The 19,313-nt window shown below is 45.9% G+C and overlaps 1 protein-coding gene across 5 annotated transcripts in view; it reads left to right on the forward strand.

The window, feature by feature from the left end:
* mtcl1 (microtubule crosslinking factor 1) overlaps positions 1-19,313 on the forward strand; it is a 122,232-nt gene that overhangs the window by 7,139 nt on the left and 95,780 nt on the right. For all 5 annotated transcript variants that reach the window (XM_084327908.1, XM_084327910.1, XM_084327909.1 and 2 more), the window contains exons 2-3: positions 7,493-7,717; positions 8,585-8,743. In XM_084327908.1, coding sequence (XP_084184034.1) covers positions 7,493-7,717; positions 8,585-8,743 — 384 coding nt within the window. The remainder of the gene's footprint in view (positions 1-7,492; positions 7,718-8,584; positions 8,744-19,313) is intronic.

A 19,313-nucleotide genomic window follows, 5' to 3' on the forward strand; every position in this document is an offset into this window, starting at 1 on the left:
TATTGATTATGTGGTTTATAATATGTGTAACTGAGGGGTACAATTCCCTGACTGTATTGATAAGTATGGTATCATTAAACCACTACCGCTTTATGTACTTTAACTACTGGCCATACAGTACACGATATCTAAATATGATGAACACTTTCCACAATGAAATCGGTTCCAGACAAAGGTAATAATCAAATATTTAATATAGCAAAAGGTACATATGATATTTACTATTACATTTATGATTTGAATGCACTTGTAAGGCAAATGAGTACTCGTAGGCAAATCAACACTGAATGTCCAATCTCTGGTTACGCAGGAAGCAAGTATACAACCTGGCTCTTAGGGAATTAGATCTATGGTACACTTAATGATATAGCGGGATGTTCTGGAAAGGGTCCTCCCGGTTGTAAGCCGGTAGGGGGGGTAGGAGAGCCGTCGGTAGTAGACCGTCTGGTCAACGATATCTAGGGAGACTTCAAGTACAGAAGACAGTGCAGTAGACTCTTGATCCGCAGATGAATACACCTTGGTTCTCTTGTAGGCTGTAGCTCCACAATGAAGAAGAAGCTAGGCGACCTCAGTCTCTCTGAGCGCCGACTCAACTTGACTCCTCTCGGGGGTAAATCCAACACTCACAGGCGTCGGCGATTATCCGCTCCACAAATCACAGTACCAAAGCAAATATATATTCCAGCCGCATAGGGCTCAGCAGTCGTCGGGTAGGTAATCCAGTGTACATGTCCCTCGGTCCTCGCCTAGATCTCCTCGGAAGAAAGCGCCATGTGGTCGGCCCCAGCCTGGATAAGACTCTAGATAACACGAGGAAGCGTTGGAGATGCTGGTCACTTTAGAACTCTAACCGCACGATGCACCATACACGATAGACTATTATTACTTAATAGAAATGCGTCGCACTCGACGGTACAGTGCCAAACTCTGACAATTCAGCTATTAATTCGCACGAGGTCTCGATGCTATTCTAAGGCCAAACAGGCCATACTTCACCGCACGCGGTATCGTGGGTGAGGCTCCACGTTCTGTTACTAAGTTGGAAGAAGGGTAAAGGACTAAGGGATTTCTACATTCACTTGCGCCATATTTATATGCACGGTGAACAAATAGTGCCACTCTCATTTCGGTAGCCGTATCCCTGAGCGGAGCCGGGGCTAGTACGGACATGTCTCGTCGGTACCTTTGAACTTGACGCCAGGGGCTGGTCCCCTGGCGCCTGGTCCTTTTGTCCAATAAGAGAATGAACTATTATGGGCTATAGTAGGCTAAAGGGATATTCCGTGTATATGTACAAGGAATATACAAGGGATATCAAACGATATACAAATACTATTCAATATATATCAATAAATAAATATATATATTCGGTTTAATCTGATCCTTCGTAACAATATGCCTACACTGACTAAAGCTGCTAACAATAATTATCCTCTCGGGTGGAAAAAAGGCCACAGATCCTGTCAACATCCAATAGTTGCCTACAATAGTCTAATCGCTCTATGATTATAGTTCATTCAATCAGATATATCTGCAAAAAGGGAAAGGTCCAACTATTAATCCCTGACCGTCAGTAAATCAGCTATAATGTGTCCTAGTTTTTAGACGTGAAGCAGCTCTATGTCACCACCTCAGTCTGCAGCAGCTGCTCACTAACCTGAATTTCTGTCACACACACACACACACACACACACACACACACACACACACACACACACACACACACACACACACACACACACACACACAGCTGTGACACTCTCTAGACAGACCCAGAGTCTGTCTCCTTGGGTGACTGTGTGCCTCTGGCTCGCTCTCTGATTTTAATCTGGCCATTGATTTAGCCGACCCTGCGAATTAACCAACAGCTCCTTCCTCCAGGGCTTCCCTCAGTTGACAGACAGGTGGGGGTGTGTGTGTGTGTGGGGGGTGTTCGTATCTAAACGAAGATGGATTTGCCTCTCATTAGTTGACACTCTTCCCCCACCTCTCTTCTCGTGCGGTTTCTTCATCAGGTGCCAGTGAAGCTGTGTTTATAAGCTCCCCGGGGGAAATCTGTAGTGAGAAAACTCACTTCTCGAGACGGGACCCCAGAGACGAGAAAAAAGAGAAAACGAACAGAAAAACTTGTCTTAACAATGAATTCATAATAAAACAAGATATTGGTGCCCTATGGCGGCTGGGTGGCGCAGCGGACATTGTGCTCGTCACCAACGCAAGAGACACAGGTTCAAATCCGGCTGTTGGCGTTGCCTCCGGCTTGGGCCGGAGTCAGCGGGTGGAAGTCGATGGGTGGTAATCTGGACGTTGTGGACAGCGACTCCTACAGGTCGATTGGGGGAAGCCTGCACAACAGAGACAGGAAATAGCGGGGGTAGTGTGAGCCTCCCACACGTTACACCTCGCCAATGAGAGTCCACGCTGGCAGGTGAAAAGATGTGACAGGCTGCCTCCTTGTGTACCGGAGGGGACACGTGATGCAAGGCTTTTATCCTCCCTACGACCGACCTGTGGGGGGCATATGCGAGCAACGTTCAAGACGGGGGAGGGGAGAATTGGAAACAGCGAAATTCCGATGGGAGAAAAATTGAAAAATAAGGATAAAAAGTGGATAAAAAAATAAAGATATTTGTGCCCTAACGATAAGGATAAGCACTCAATGAAGAAACCCAATCCCCTTGCCAAACATCTAGGCTACTCATACAAGTCAAATACAAATGTCATTGTGTGAGTGTGAAGGGGGGGGGGTATGAACCTGGTTTAGGGTAAGTGGTGTAGGGAATAGGATACAAACCCGGTTTAGAGTAAGTGGTGTAGGGGTAGGATACAAACCCGGTTTAGAGTAAGGGTGTAGGGGTAGGATACAAACCCGGTTTAGGGTAAGGGTGTAGGGGTAGGGAATAGGATACAAACCCGGTTTAGGGTAAGGGTGTAGGGGTAGGGAATAGGATACAAACCCGGTTTAGAGTAAGGGTGTAGGGGTAGGGAATAGGATACAAACCCGGTTTAGAGTAAGGGTGTAGGGGTAGGGAATAGGATACAAACTCGGTTTAGAGTAAGGGTGTAGGGGTAGGGAATAGGATACAAACCCGGTTTAGAGTAAGGGTGTAGGGGTAGGGAATAGGATACAAACCCGGTTTAGGGTAAGGGGGTAGGGAATAGGATACAAACCCGGTTTAGGGTAAGGGTGCAGGAGGAAATGGTTAAAATGTGAGCTCCAGGTATTGACAATGCTACATACCCTGGCTACCACGAATGAAAGCCTCTCTCTTCTTATACATGTTTTTTTCTGGCAAGTCTTTTTTCAAAAAGAGATGGGAAGATTGGACCATATTCTCACGACGGCCATTTTGCTCTTGTGTCACGCTCAGGTTGGAAAGGAACCCTCACCCGGACCCAACCTGAGCGCAACGTAAGAGCAAAATGTCCGCCGCAGGGCCGGATGAGATGAGATAGATAGATAAGATGCTTATACCGTCTACTAGTGACGTTACATCATAAGCACTTGGAGCTGGTCCTCATGCACACGCACACTCGTGCGCATCATCCATGGCGTCGCAGTCACTCGTTGATCACAGGTTTATGCCAGAAACCATTAACCCGTTCACTACCAAAGGGTTAACCCTTTCACTGCGACAATACAGAAGGTTAACCCTTTCACTGCCACGCGACAAAGGGTTAACGCTTTCACTACCACACGACAGAAGGTTAACCCGTCTGTAGTGTGGTAGTGAAAGGTTAACCTTCTGTAGTGTGGTAATAATAATAATAATAATAATAATAATAATAATAATAATAATAATAATAATAATAATAATAATAAACTTTATTTGTATAGCACCTTTCATACAGAAACTGCAGCTCAAAGTGCTTCACAACAGAAAAAAGACAGGCATAAAATGAGCACATAAAGTGCAGACATATAAAATCACAGTTTTTTTACATTAGGATCTAACATCCCAACAGGCCACATTGTTTATGGTTTGATTCTTTTTTTAAATAGACAATAATAAAAAGAGTAAGATAAAATAGACAGAGTAAAATAGTGCAATAGTGCAGTGCAATAAAATTGTAGAATAGAATAGATAAAAAAAATAAAAATACAGTGCAATAATAGAATAGTAGAATAGAATAGATAGTAAAATTATGCAATAGAATGGACAGAGTAAAATAGTGCTACAGTACAATAAACAGCGGGGTGTATTAGAAGGCTATGGTGAAGAGGTAAATTCTTTGCTTATTTTTGAAAATATTAAGAGATCTAGCTTCCCTAATGTCCATAGGTAGTGTGTTCCATAACTTTGGTAGTTTGCAAAGGCTGCATCCCTGATTTTCCTTAGACTGTGGCTTGGAACCTTCAATAGACCAGTAGTAGATGATCGCAATGTTCTAGGAGGCACATAGTTGACTAGAGAATTTGCAATGTAGCTTGGTCCTGTTCCATTTAGTGCTTTGTATATAGGGACTAGGGAGGAGGACCTTGAAATCAATTCTAAATGTTACCGAAATGGTAGTGAAAGGTTAACCTTCTGTAGTGTGGTAGTGAAAGGTTAACCTGTCTAGTGTGGTAGTGAAAGGTTAACCTTCTGTAGTGTAGTAGTGAAAAGTTAACCTTCTGTAGTGTGGTAGTGAAAGGTTAACCTTCTGTAGTGTAGTAGTGAAAAGTTAACCTGTCTGTAGTGTAGTAGTGAAAAGTTAAACTTCTGTAGTGTGGTAGTGAAAGATTAACCTGTCTGTAGTGTGGTAGTGAAAGGGTTAAAAAAGGAACTACACCCCAATTTCAGAATTCATACATGCTATTCCTCTGGTCTAAGACGGTACACACATATTAGTGCAAATGAGCAACTCTCTCTTCCGAATCCAAAAGCCAGAGTGCTAAAACTCAAACTTGTGATGTCATCAAGTACAAAGTCTGAAGCTGCTCCATAGAAACATTGTATAGATAGAGTGACAATACTGAGAGCAACCAGGGGGATGTTCTGAGTACATAGGTACATTTTCTGTTTCAGAACAGAGAACACTACTATAGAATACAGCTTATTTGGATATAAAAAAGAAAGAAATGAATAAAAATAAATTCCACAAAATCAGTCTCCCATTAATTCTGAGAATCTCCAGACTTTATACTTGATGACATCACAAGTCGATTCGGTAGCACTTTATAATAACACCCTGTTATAATACATTTATAAGGTATTTGTAGATAATGAACTAATCATGAACAAACCATTTATATATATTCATAAATGATTATTAAATCATTTATAACTATATTTGTATACCATTTACAAAGTATCTATAACGCATTAGTGGATAATGAACTAATCATGAACAAACCATTTATATACATTCATAAATGATTATTAAATCATTTATACCTATATTTGTATAACATTTACAGATTAGTTCTACATTATTTATAACTCATTATCAACATTGTTTGTACTTGATTTGTTCATCATTAAATAATGTTGTTTAATGTGTAGTAACACATTTGTAGATGCTTTGAAAAATGGATGTGAAAAAAAAACTACTATACAGTATCTCCATTTATTTTTCATGTTCAACAAATGATTTGTTAAGACATTCATACAACATCTATAAATCATTTGCAGATGCTATCGTGGGGGCCAATCTAAAGTGAAGCCTATTCATCATTAACAAGTGTCTAATACAGTTAATTATTTGTTTACTTTTTCATCACATGTTACAAATGTTGTAGGCAGATTTCGGATACACCCTTCTTTGTGACATCAAACAGTGACAGAATTAGGACTAAAGATAAATGCAATTTTATTAACATATAAAATACATGTGCATGACATATAGTGTAACATGGGTGGGCACTAGGACCCAGGAGTACCCTGGCCAGGTATTGAAGAGTATCTAGAGAGGAAGTCTCACGCGAGCGAGACTTGACGTCACGTGTGTTGCCGGCTGTTTGAATGGAAGCACAAGTTATCCGTGCTGCTCCTGCCCCACGCTTTTAATAAGGTATGAGGAGGTTAAACACCTTTTTTTGTTGGTAAATCTATTCCATCATTTCCGACCTACAAACAACTCTTATATGTTGTGTAGACGTTCGTGTAGATGTGGTGGCCGCTAACGTTAAATTTTTTGTTCCTAATGTGTGCTCAGTATGTATGTGATGGCGACACGACACACAAGAGTAATAATTATTTGTGTCGTGTCATCATCACTGAGCACACTGAGCACACAATCACATTAGGAACAAATGTATGTAACGTTAGCGGCCACCACATCTACACAAACGTCTACACAACATATAAGAGTTGTTTGTAGGTCGGAAATGATGGAATAGATTTACCAACAAAAAAAGGTGTTTAACCTGCTCATACCTTATTAAAAGCGTGGGGCAGGAGCAGCACGGATAACTTGTGCTTCCATTCAAACAGACGGCAACACACGTGACGTCAAGTCTCGCTCGCGTGAGACTTCCTCTCTAGATACTCTTCAATACCTGGCCAGGGTACTCCTGGGTCCTAGTGCCCACCCATGTTACACTATATGTCATGCACATGTATTTTATATGTTAATAAAATTGCATTTATCTTTAGTCCTAATTCTGTCACTGTTTGATGTCACAAAGAAGGGTGTATCCGAAAGCTGCCTACAACATTTGTAACATGTGATGAAAAAGTAAACAAATAATTAACTGTATTAGACACTTGTTAATGATGAATAGGCTTCACTTTAGATTGGCCCCCACGATAGCATCTGCAAATGATTTATAGATGTTTTATGAATGTCTTAACAAATCATTTGTTGAACATGAAAAATAAATGGAGATACAGTATAGTTGTTTTTTCATATCCATTTTTCAAAGCATCTACAAATGTGTTACTACACATTAAACAACATTATTTAATGATGAACAAATCAAGTACAAACAATGTTGATAATGAGTTATAAATAATGTAGAACTAATCTGTAAATGTTATACAAATATAGTTATAAATGATTTAATAATCATTTATGAATGTATATAAATGGTTTGTTCATGATTAGTTCATTATCCACTAATGCGTTATAAATACTTTGTAAATGGTATACAAATATAGTTATAAACTATTTAATAATCATTTATGAATGTATATAAATGGTTTGTTCATGATTAGTTCATTATCTACAAATACCTTATAAATGTATTATAACAGGGTGTTATTATAAAGTGCTACCGTTGATGCTTACTCCTCTGGCTTCTGGCTTTGGGAGAGAGAGTAGCTCGTATTCACAAATATCGATTGAACTGTCTTAGGCTGTGGACATAACATATACAAATCTTTCATTTGAGTGGTGTTTCCCCTTTAATTCAGTTGTCAGAACTGGGATGACAGAGGGAGGCCTCATCCATGCCCCTTCCACGCAGCAGCTCCATACAGGAAACCACAGACGCCTAGAGACTGGAGAGCTCTAAAGTGCTGCACATGATGGTAAAAGCGTCCTTCTTGTCTCTGTGGTCCTGCAGGATGAAGTGGACGAGCTGCGGGCGGAGATGGAGGAGGTACGGGACAGCTACCTGGAGGAGGAGGTCTACCAGCTGCAGGACCTGCGCCGAGAGCTGGACCGGGCCAACAAGAACTGCCGCATCCTGCAGTACCGGCTGCGCAAGGCGGAGCAGAAGAGCCTGCGGGCGGCCCAGACCGGCCACGTGGACGGAGAGCTGCTGCGCAACCTGGAGCAGGACCTGAAGGTCCGAGTGTGTGTGTGTGTGTGTATTTATGTGTGTATTTATGTGTGTGTGTATTTATGTGTGTGTGTATTTATGTGTGTGTGTATTTATGTGTGTGTGTGTGTATTTATGTGTGTGTGTATTTATGTGTGTGTGTGTGTGTAATTGTGTGTGTGTGTATTTGTGTGTGTGTATTTATGTGTGTGTATTTATGTGTGTGTGCGTGTGTGTTTGTATTTGTGTGTGTGTATTTAATTATGTGTGTGCGTGTATTTATGTGTGTGTGTGTATATTTATGTGTGTGTGTAAATGTGTGTGTGTATTTGTGTGTGCGTGTATTTATGTGTGTGTGTGTATTTATGTGTGTTTGTGTGTGTGCGTGTGTGTTTGTATTTGTGTGCGTGTATTTATGTGTGTGTGTGTGTTTGATTGATTGATTGAAAAGTTTATTAACAGATTGCAGAATGGGTACAGTACAGCTCAATACATACAATTGTTAAGGGGATGCAGACCAGAAAAAGACTTTCGTCTTGTTTACATCAGGGTCCCCCATTTTCAATTCATCATAATGTGTGTGTATATTTATGTGTGTGTGTAATTGTGTGTGTGTATTTGTGTGTGTGTATTTGTGTGTGTGTGGCCCTTAAATCACTCAACCACTGAACCTTTGGAATATTGGAAAATGTTATGTATGTATAATTTGATTGATGGATTTTAATTAAGCATTCAAAACGTGTGCATGTGCAGCATGTACTGTCTACGTAGTGTACTGTAGACCACGGACATTAAGTAGTGCGTGCCCATGCACACCCTTCATGTTCTACACACACGCTGCGCGTCGCGGTGGGAACGCCTCGCTCTTATTCACGCGTCCGACGTGAACCACAGGTGGCGAAGGACGTGTCGGTGCGTTTACACAACGAGCTGGAGAGCGTGGAGGACCGGCGCACGCGGGCGGAGGATGAGAACGAGCTGCTGAGGCAGAAGATCATCGAGGTGGAGATCTCCAAGCAGGCCGCGTACAACGAGCTGGAGAGGGCCAAGGAGGTACGTCCTCACTGTTGTTGTTGTTGTTGTTGTTGTTGTTGTTGTTGTTGTTGTTGTTGTTGTTGTTGTTGTTGTTGTTGTTGTTGGTGGTGGTGGTGGTGGTGGTCAGTGCACAACGAGCTGGAGAGGGCCAAGGAGGTACGTCCTCACTGATGATGATGATGTTGTTGTTGTTGTTGTTGTTGTTGTTGTTGTTGTTGTTGTTGTTGTTGTTGTTGGTCAGTGCACAACGAGCTGGAGAGAGCCAAGGAGGTACAGAGCCTGCTCACTGATGATGATGATGATGATGATGTTGTCGTTGTTGGTCCGTGCACAACGAGCTGGGCCCCGTTCCCCGTATGTGGCTAACTGAGTTAGCCGGATAATCTTCAGGATAACTTGACATAAGTCAAGCTTTTCGGTTCCACGGAGCAGGCTTGTCTAAATCACTATGGCAACAGATCGAAAAATTTGAACCTGCTCCAGAGCAGGTTTGGTTGAGTTAGCTGGATATAAGCTGGCCACTCCCTCGGAACAAAATGGCAGCTCCCTTCCTCAGAGATTGGTTGATTGATTGAAAACTTTATTAACAGATTGCAGAAATGGGGTACAATACAGTACGGCTCAATACACACAATTGTTAAGGGGATGCAGACCCAGAGAAAGACTTTCGTCTTGTTTACATCAGGGTCCCCCATTTTCAATTCATAATGACATTTATGACATACACAACATACAGATATACAGATATATATCATGACATTTATGACATACATGACATACAGATATACAGTACTGTTACATTTGTGACATACAAGATATGCAAATATACAGTACTGTTAAACAGAGATCCTAACAGAAAATATATACATACGAGGGGGAGGAAACTGTACATTGGGAGGGGGTGGGAGGGTGGGAGGGGGTGTTTGGACATTTACGGGGGCCAGTTTCGAATTGCAGCCTCCCGTAGGTGCTCTTTGATCCCATTATACCATTCTGAATAATGTTTTCGCGAGATGATTTCCAGAATGTATTGATTTGATAGAATGTGTGAAATAGGCCTATAATTTTAAAACAATTAAAATACATTAAACTGGTAAAAGAAATGCTTTTGAAATGTAAAATAATAGACCTAAAATGCTGATAATAAATCATATTCAGCCTATGGATTTCCTACATACTGCACGACACCTGTTTGAGCTGCGGGATGAGGCGCGCTTGTTTCTGATGGAGAATGCATCCCAGCTCGCTGCCCACCTCCGATGCCGACTGGATATCAATTGAGGGGGAATACGCACAGCTATCCGCCATTTGGATCTACCTACCTATTCGAAAAAACATTATCTGCACTGACTTATGTAAAAAAACAAGTACAGATCACGTCTGAATGAATGTGGAGGATGATCTCCGAGTTACTGTCTCCAAAATTAAACCCAGACTGGACTTGTTGTGCTTCAAGCATATGCCCAGAGTTGAACATTAGCCTTCTAAATGAAACGTGCTATATGTATTCATTTTATGGTTGTTTGATTATTGTGTTATTTTGTGTAGTTATTGTGCATGTTAAAAGCCTCCAATGCATATGTGTGCGTGTGAACGTTTGCATGTTTCAACCACCTCCTATAATAGTGGGGGTCGCGGCTCGACACCGTTATTTCAGGGGGTCGCGGCCTGAAAACTTTGGGAACAATGTATTTATATATTACATGATACCTAAGCGCATACAGTACAGATATCCTCATAAGTATCTATTAATTCGTATCAATTAGATACTCGTTGGGCTTGTTTTTATCTACTTATTCTGAAAGAGTTGAAATAATTATTTTCGCTAGCAAGATCTCATTCGATTATTCATTCCATTAAGCCTATTGCCAGCAGGCACATTTAAATAAATATAATCTGATTGATTGGGGTAATGGGGGACTTAAAATTAGCCTATAGATATGCATTTAACTTGTCGGCGATATATTCTACAATCAGTTAATAAAGTTTTCAATCAATCAATCAATCAATGCCGTTAGAAAATCATGGTTTTAATTTCTGGCATCGACACCTCCCCCTTTTCAGGTAAAACGGCCATTCGCAATTATCCTGATTACTGAAGTCTGGTTCGAATTAACGAGACCGAATCAGCCTTCTAGAAACCAAGATAGCCTGACTTCAATCATCGGGTTAATTTAAGCTGGCTAATGGGACTTTTGATGGACTTAGTTGAACCAGGTACGGGGAATGGGGCCCTGGAGAGAGCCATGGAGGTACTTCCTCACTGATGATATGCTGACCACTTAACCCTTTCACCATCACACTGTAGTGTGGTTGTGAAAGGGTTAACCGTCTGTAGTGTGGTAGTGAAAGGGTTAACAATTTGTAGTGTGGTAGTGAAAGGTTAACCTTCTGTAGTGTGGTAATGAAAGGTTAACCTTCTGTAGTGTGGTAGTGAAAGGTTAACCTTCTGTAGTGTGGTAGTGAAAAGTTAACCATCTGTAGTGTGGTAGTGAAAGGGTTAACAGTTTGTAGTGTGGTAGTGAAAGGTGGTAGTGAAAGTGTTAACAATTTGTAGTGTGGTCGTGAAAGGGTTAACCTTCTATAGTGTGGTAGTGAAAGGTTAACTGTCTGTAGTGTGGTAGTGAAAGGGTTAACGATAGGTTATGTAGATAACCTAGTTATATTAGTATTGGCTGAGCTCCCGCTCTGAGCCTTACGAGATACTCTATATCGCCTGTGATACCTAATGTATCTCCCACGAACAAAAACACATGCACCCCACCTGTATGGGGCCCCGCCCCTTATGGTGGCACCACCCATATAATCATGACTCTGGTCATGACACACCCTTCCTCGCCAAAAACCCGTCCCAGGAAAAGATCCCTCAAGAGGGAACTCAGGGCGCGCAGAGCGGGAGCTCAGCCAATACTAATATAACTAGGTTATCTACATAACCTATCGTTATATTTCGTATGGCATCGCTCCCGCTCTGAGCCTTACGAGATAATGGGGAAGAGCGGGTGCGAGACCCGACAGATGTACCCCCTGAGGACCCGTAAGCCCACATCAAGGGGTGCGGGGAGCCCTGTCACCCCATCCTTCCTAACGAAGGGGGGGCGCAGTCAACTCCACCTGAATGCGAACAAGAGGGAGCCAGAACCCCTTGAACACACCGTACAGGCGGAACCACGTGTGACTCAACACACTGCGGCCCATACCCATACACTCCTGCTACCCGACCAAAGGACGGGAAGCAGGAAAGGCCACAGACCCCAGAACCGCCTGGGAGACAGAACCCCCGGTCATGTCCATGAGGAAAAACCTTACAAAGGAGCCCGGGGAGGACCATGAAGCTGCAGCACAGATGGCCTCCACCGAGGCCCCACCCAGGAGAGCGGCAGAGGCAGCCACCCCACGAGTGGAGTGCGCCCTGACGCCCCCAGGGGGATCCTGCCCAGCCAGCGTGTAGCAGAGGGTAACACCCTCGCACAACCAATGGGACAGGTGCTGCTCCGACAGTGCCTTACCAGCACGAGCCCCACCGTAACAGACAAAAAGCTGGTCGGTAACCCTGAAATCCTGAGTACGGCTGAGGTAAATCCCCAAGCACGGACTGGACATGACAGGTGAAGGCCCGCATCTAACTCACCAGTGTGAGGAGGAGGACGAAACGCCTGAACCACAATATCCCGGGAGCGGAAGGAACTCCGGATATTCTCAGGCACGAAAGCAGGATTAGGTCGCAGAGTGACACCGCAATCGGTCCGAAAAGACAGGCACTCTGGATGTACCGAGAGAGCACAGAGCTCACCTACGCGTTTAGCGGAAGTGACAGCCAGAAGGAACGCGGTCCTGAAGGACAGCTGTCCCAACGGCGCCCGCTCGAGCGGCTCAAACGGGGCCAAGGACAACCGACCGAGGACCAATTGAAGATCCCAAGTCGGAGCCAAGGAGCGTTGCACCGGCTTAACGCGTCGAGCGCCAAGCAGGAAACGCTTCACAAGAGGGTGGCTGAACAAGACATCCCCTCAAACCCCCATGATAGGAGGATATAGCTGCTGCATATACCCTCACCGTCGAAGCCGACAGTCTATCAAGGAGAGACTGGAGGTAACTAAGGACAGCAACCAGGGGCAGGAGACTGAGTCCAGGCCCCCCGCCTTACACCACACTTGGAACATACGTCATCTGCCCGCGTAAGCGCGACAGTGGAGGGAGCATGTGCAGTCCAGATGGTAACACCATCAGGATCAAGAACCTGCGCCCCTCAACGTACCCGTCCCAACAACTGACCTAACAGATGTATGGGGAAGAATCCCTGGCGGCACGGCATCGGTCCCAGACCTGCCTGGCCATGTCCAGACGCAATCCTCACCCGTCAGGATGAGGGCCGCCCCGCGACAGTACACCTGCACCCACATTCTCCCTGCCGGGGATGTGGGGAGCCCTTAGGCCGCGCAGATGGAGGACGCCCATAGCCAGCCGCCCGCCGCCTGGTGCAGACAGGGGGAGCGTACTCCTCCCTGTCTGTCGATACACGACACTGACGTCGTATCGTCCGTCCTGATCAACACCATTTGTGGACCAGAAGGACCGCTTTCAACACCAACACATTGAACGTAGCGTAGACCGGGCAGCATGGTTTGCCAGCTGCCCCCTACTGCGTTGGCCCGACGCATCACCAGCGAGGGAGGCGTCGGTGAAAACGCGACGTGAGACAGCGCCGTAACCGTCCTAGGACGGAACCTCCCGAGCGTGTTGACAACACGCTCCGAGATGGATGCCCATAGCCCTCCAACCGTTGACTGGGAAGAGGAATACTCTACATCCAGTGTACAGCAACCCCAGGCTGGTAGAGACCTGCCTGGTACGAGACCTGATGATCCACCTTGACCGCGAAGGACCAGAACGTCATCAGGGCAGAACACTCCGTAACCCCGGATGACGCAGAGGCCCCAGTGCGGCCTCCACGCACTTGGTGAAGATGCGGGGAGCCAGAGAAAACCGAACGGCAGCCTCTGGTACTCATACGCTAACCCTGCAAAGGAAGCGTAGGTAAGCCCTAGGATGGAAGATCGGGGATGCGCATACGCATCCTACAGGTCTATGGAGGAGAACCAGACCCCCACCTGACAGTGTTCAACAGGTAGGAGACGATCCAAAAAATGCTGAACCTTCCCATGGGACAGGTCCAGCCTGGGTCTTACACCCCTCCCTCCCGACTTCTCGGGCAGAGAACACCGGGAGGAGAACGCCACGACGATGGCTTGCTTCGTCCACAGAGATTGGATCTCGTCGACCAGAGCTGTCCCTGCTGGAGACCCCGACAACAGGGTCTGTACCAAACCTGAAAACGGGTGGGGTTGTGTAAACACAAGTCCCCGCCTCACCATTCTCTCCATCTACCTCGACATATGGTACTGCCGTAGTCATATGTGACGACACTCCCAACGCACCCGCCGTCACGTGGCGCAGGTCCGCCAGGAACTGTAGATAGTTGGCCCGGTCCCCCCCGCTGTGCGAAGACAACCCTGGAATCGTGCGAGGAGCGCGTTCCGTGTCGGAACACCTGACCCTGACACCACCCACGAGGCAATCGCACCCAAGGGGGAACCCCGACAGAAAAAGGGCCTGTCTGATACGGGGGGCTTCCGATCAAAAAAGCCCCCCCACTGAACACCCCTCCAGAACATGCTGAAGGAGTCGTTCTGCAGCCGGACATGCAAGGTGTAAGGCCCCCATGGGTTCCTACACACCGTAGCCCTGCAGTGATATCACTACCACCCCAAACCATGTGAGCTGCGACCACTTGCCAATATTCCAGGAGTGGGAGCACCAACATGATACCTGGCCTGGCGAAGGCGAGGCCGGGGAAGCCCGCACTGTGTGCCTCAAAAGGTTTCGAGCCCCCCTGCTGACAACACTTAAGTTGACAGACGTAACACCAGGCTCAACCAACACAGTTCAAGGTGTGGGAGCCGCTTGACAGCACAACATTCTCACGGACAGACCCAGGCTCAGCCATCAACTGGGTGTCAGCCCCTGTCTCCATGAGAAGCGAAGAATGGGGCCGCATACGCTTCAATGAAGGTTCGCGGCCCGCAGCCAAAGGAGAACGCTCAGAGCCCCGCTTCTGGGGATACCAGAGAGAGGATTGAACGGGGAGCGGGCTGCTCGCGGCAAAATGACGACGGAGTGGTTTACCAACACCGAAATCACCCAAAATGGCCGATCCCTCGGCCGCCAAGACTGTCGGCCTCGCGATACCCTGTCGATTCTCCAACCAGGGCACCACTGGCGGGGGAAACATGGCCGCCTGTCGAGGGCCCCGTCATCGCCGCTGACGAGGCCGTGCTCTCTCTTCTTCTGGCTGCGCGGTGTGAGGCGGTGTAGGGCCTAGGACAATACCGCCCGCGCTCCAGCAGAAGACCAAAATCCCCTGCGGAGAGGGGAACCCTGAGCGGTTATAGCTTGCGGCTGGGTCAAAGCTAATAACGTCAACATCCTCGACGGAGTGGTTTACCAACACCGTGCGCGATGTGTCGACGTCGGCCGGCCCTCAAGGCCCCTCCACCAGACACCATTTCTGTAATAGAAAAAACACCAATTCGAACACAGTTCTAATCGTTGCCAATTCCATACCGTGGCGGTACAAGCCTTAACAGCCCACCAGCCACTCGCCAGGCCGACCCATGGTGTCGGCCGGGCGGGGCATTGTTTCAATATATCAAAAACAAAGGACTGACGTTAACATGGAGCACCAGTGGTGATTGCAAACAGCACCCTCCACTGTGGTGTGGACCATGAAAAGGTTAATGAATAAAAGAGCTAAACCACAAAAACTGTAGAATGAGCAAACCCATACACACAAAGTTTAAGGGGAGACGGACCAGACCCGTCTTCATTCAAAATATTCACAACAGAACACCAGCCCTAGTTTAGCCCATTTACCAAAAAAGGTAAACAAAGCCCCCCCCCCGCACTACTCCCCCAGTATACCGATTGACCGTCAGTATGAATGGTTTGAGAGGAGAGAAAGCTGTAGCAAGACAGACCTTCTCATAGCAGAGTGACAAAATGAAACAATAGCCCCCTACACAGGGCCGCCCCAGGAGATGGGGGGCCCCGCGTCTAAAAACGCACAGGGCCTCACATTTCTCCCAAGCGGCCCTGCCCTTATACTACTGCAGCCTAACGCCAGGCAATGTGGAACCCAAGACAACAATTGCCTGTGCACAGACACGCAACATGTTTACCATGTCGGCTGGACCCATAGCCCCACTACCCGACGCCAACCCAGATGGGAACACCGTTCAACAAACCCCGCCGGAACACAAGGTAAAATACCTGGCTAGGCAACCTAGCCACGGCCTACCCTGTTGTCAACCCATTTACCCGAAAAAGGTAAATAGAACTCAAAACCCCACAACAGCTACCGACTGACCTTCATTGATGAACCGGGCAAGAGGCGGGAGAGTGACAACATCTCACGGCGGAGACATTAAAACAGCATAGCAATTAGCAGTAGTGATAGCATGCGGCAGTAGCGATAGCATGTTAGCATAGCTTTAGATGTTGTAGCAGCACGCCCAAGACAGCTTGGAAACCGTTCCCTGCAGAGAACGTTCACCAAACCATCTTGCCCCTGGCGCCAACACACAACAAGGTTGTGTTAACAACACAAACCAGCATTACTAACACTAATACCCATGCCTGAAGACACAGGGCCTACCTGAGTACAAGCTGGCCCGACAGCCAGCCTTGTACAGCTGAACCTCGATGTGCAGTCATCAAACGAGGAACATCACAGGCCCGTCGTGTCGCCGAAAACATGCGTCGAAGATGCCAGGGGCCAGCAACCTCCGGTAAGCTTCCAACATTATTAATCTTCCTTAATCTTTTCATTCCGCTAGCTCGCATGGTGCATAGCATCCAGTACGCTGGGACGAAAATAGAGGAAGGGTGTGTCATGACCAGAGTCATGATTATATGGGTGGTGCCACCATAAGGGGCGGGGCCCCATACAGGTGGGGTGCATGTGTTTTTGTTCGTGGGAGATACATTAGGTATCACAGGCGATATAGAGTATCTCGTAAGGCTCAGAGCGGGAGCGATGCCATACGAAATATAACCATCTGTAGTTGTCGTGTGTGGCAGTGATAGGGTTAACCTTCTGTATGTCTCAGTGAAAGGGTTAACCCTTTGGTAGTGAAATGGTTAAAGGAACACCTCAACATTATGGGAAACGCATTTACCATCTTTTCCAGAGTCGTCCACTAAAACCTCTTCAATCAACACCTGAAATTAATAAACACTAACCTTGTAGTGTTTCACTAGTATGGTTGAAAGCAGCTTGGGGTTTTGGGAACGTTAATGATGGCAGTGATGACGATGATAATTGGGAGTCAGCATGTGTTTGCACCAAGGAAACTATAAAAGAAGGAAGGGTCATCACATCACGCTTGAACGCACATTGGTGCCAAGTGTGGAAACTTTCAGTTTGTCCGACATTGAGTTGAATGGGTTCACCATCTCCTTGTTTATGTCGTTTAAACAGGTTATTACTTTGGATGTCACAATCATCTGCAATTTGTTACATTGTTAACTAGCTAACATTTATATATTTGTTGATGTATATCTCCTCAGATAGCTTGTATATTTTTTATTTGAATACAGGCTTCATTAGAACTGGCACCAACTAGAGTATAGAACGCTGGTATTCTGACGTGATGGAGCGACAGTGGCTCAGGAGGTAGAGCAGTCGTCTGGCAATCCGGAGGTTCCCGATTCGATTCCCGCTCCTCCCGGGCAGCGTGTCGGTGTGTCCTTGAGCAAGACACTTAACCCCTAATTGCTCCCGATGAGCAGGTTGGCACCTTGCATGGTTGCCTCCGCCGTCGGTGTGTGAATGTGTGAGTGAGTGTATGGGTAAAAATGTGAGTAACAAATTGTAAAGCACTTTGGATAAAAGCGCTATATAAAAAAGCAGCCATTTACCATTTACCATTTATGACCCTTCCTTCTTTTATAGTTTCCGTGGTTTGCACAGGACAGGTGAAATTCCCCACCAACTGTAAGATGCTGGCCAATTGACCATATTCACATGTCGGCCATTTTGCTCTTATGCCATGTTCAGGTTGGGATTCATTTCCACCCTCAAGAAGTATAAATATGGTCGATTTGAATGCCTCTTGTATTGGATACAGTCAAGTGGAATTCTCAGTTAATTTGACGCTATTTAAAATGGAATGGGGTCATTGTCCCCATCAACGAGGGTCACTGCAGTAAATTATATTCATCAGTCACTTAGCAACTCCCCGAGAACCCATTTCTGACCCTACCATGTAGAGATAATTTGAGCACATTTCCTCTATTAGCATCATGCTGTTAAAAGGCTCTCATGTCTGCAGTAAGTCTATAACGCAGGCCTTTCGTCTGTTAGTCAGTGTCTCTCAACACAGAGTCCAATGGAGAGCGTGTTTTCCTTGCCAACAACAGACGCAAGGCGTTCATAGGTAGGTAAGGAGATGAGGACAGTCTATTCTGGGTGCTGCTTGGGTTCAGCTAGCTTAGACTAATGGACGTTGACAAGAGCAGGTAACGTCTTCCTGTCTGGCAAGAGAGAGGAAGTAGGCTAATGCCTCGGCTTGGCAAGTGGGCGGTGTTGCCTTGTTGCCATCGTGTGTGGAGTTGGTCAGAGTCCCAGCTCGTGCTGCGAGGTCACTGCTGCCTCCTGGCTCATTCCAGCTCCTCCATTTCCTTTACAATGCAGAGGACGGGCCACTCGCTCTCATTTACACCAATATGGAGATAGGTTGTCAGCAGGGCTTGACATTAACTTTTTGTCTCACCAGCCACTGTGGCTAGTGGTTTTCCAAAGTCACTAGCCACTCTGCATTTTCACCAGCCAAAAATCACGCACGCACGCACGCACGCACGCACGCACGCACGCACGCACGCACGCACGCACGCACGCACACACACACACACACACACACACACACACACACACACACACACACACACACACACACACACACACACACACACACACACACACACACACACACACACACACACACACACACACACTCTCTATCCAAATATCCAGTTCGTTTTTATAGTGTAAAGTTTGGTTACTTGAGACAGAGAGAGAGAGATACTCTTACTGAACTGTGTATAGCTTAACTCATTCAGCGCTGCTGGCCTAGAGCATCTTTGTTCCTACTGTGCCACTGCTCTAAGAGATAGGAATGTGTGGCCGTGTTTGCAGGGCTATATCAATACTATGGCTCATTTGACATCAACTATCCATCGTTCAATATGTGAAAAATAATAAATGTTTTCATGTATACGTTCGCGTGTTATACCGTGGTGAATATAAGTATAGTTTCAGAGTGATCCTGGCTAATTCCATAAAACGGCGCTATGGAGGAATACGTGAATTTGACTAAAAGCGTTGGCGTTGCTCGCCTGGACACGCTACTATTTCCAAATCAAATGTATATAATAGGTATTATGTTTCATCATGAATGCATGAAAGGGGGGGGGGGGTAATTTTTCTATGCTTTGATCGTCACCAACAGCATACGTTCTGGAGTACGTT

This window comes from Notolepis coatsorum (genome assembly GCF_963971535.1).
Source record: "Notolepis coatsorum genome assembly, chromosome: 13".
Classification (NCBI taxonomy): Eukaryota; Metazoa; Chordata; class Actinopteri; order Aulopiformes; family Paralepididae; genus Notolepis; species Notolepis coatsorum.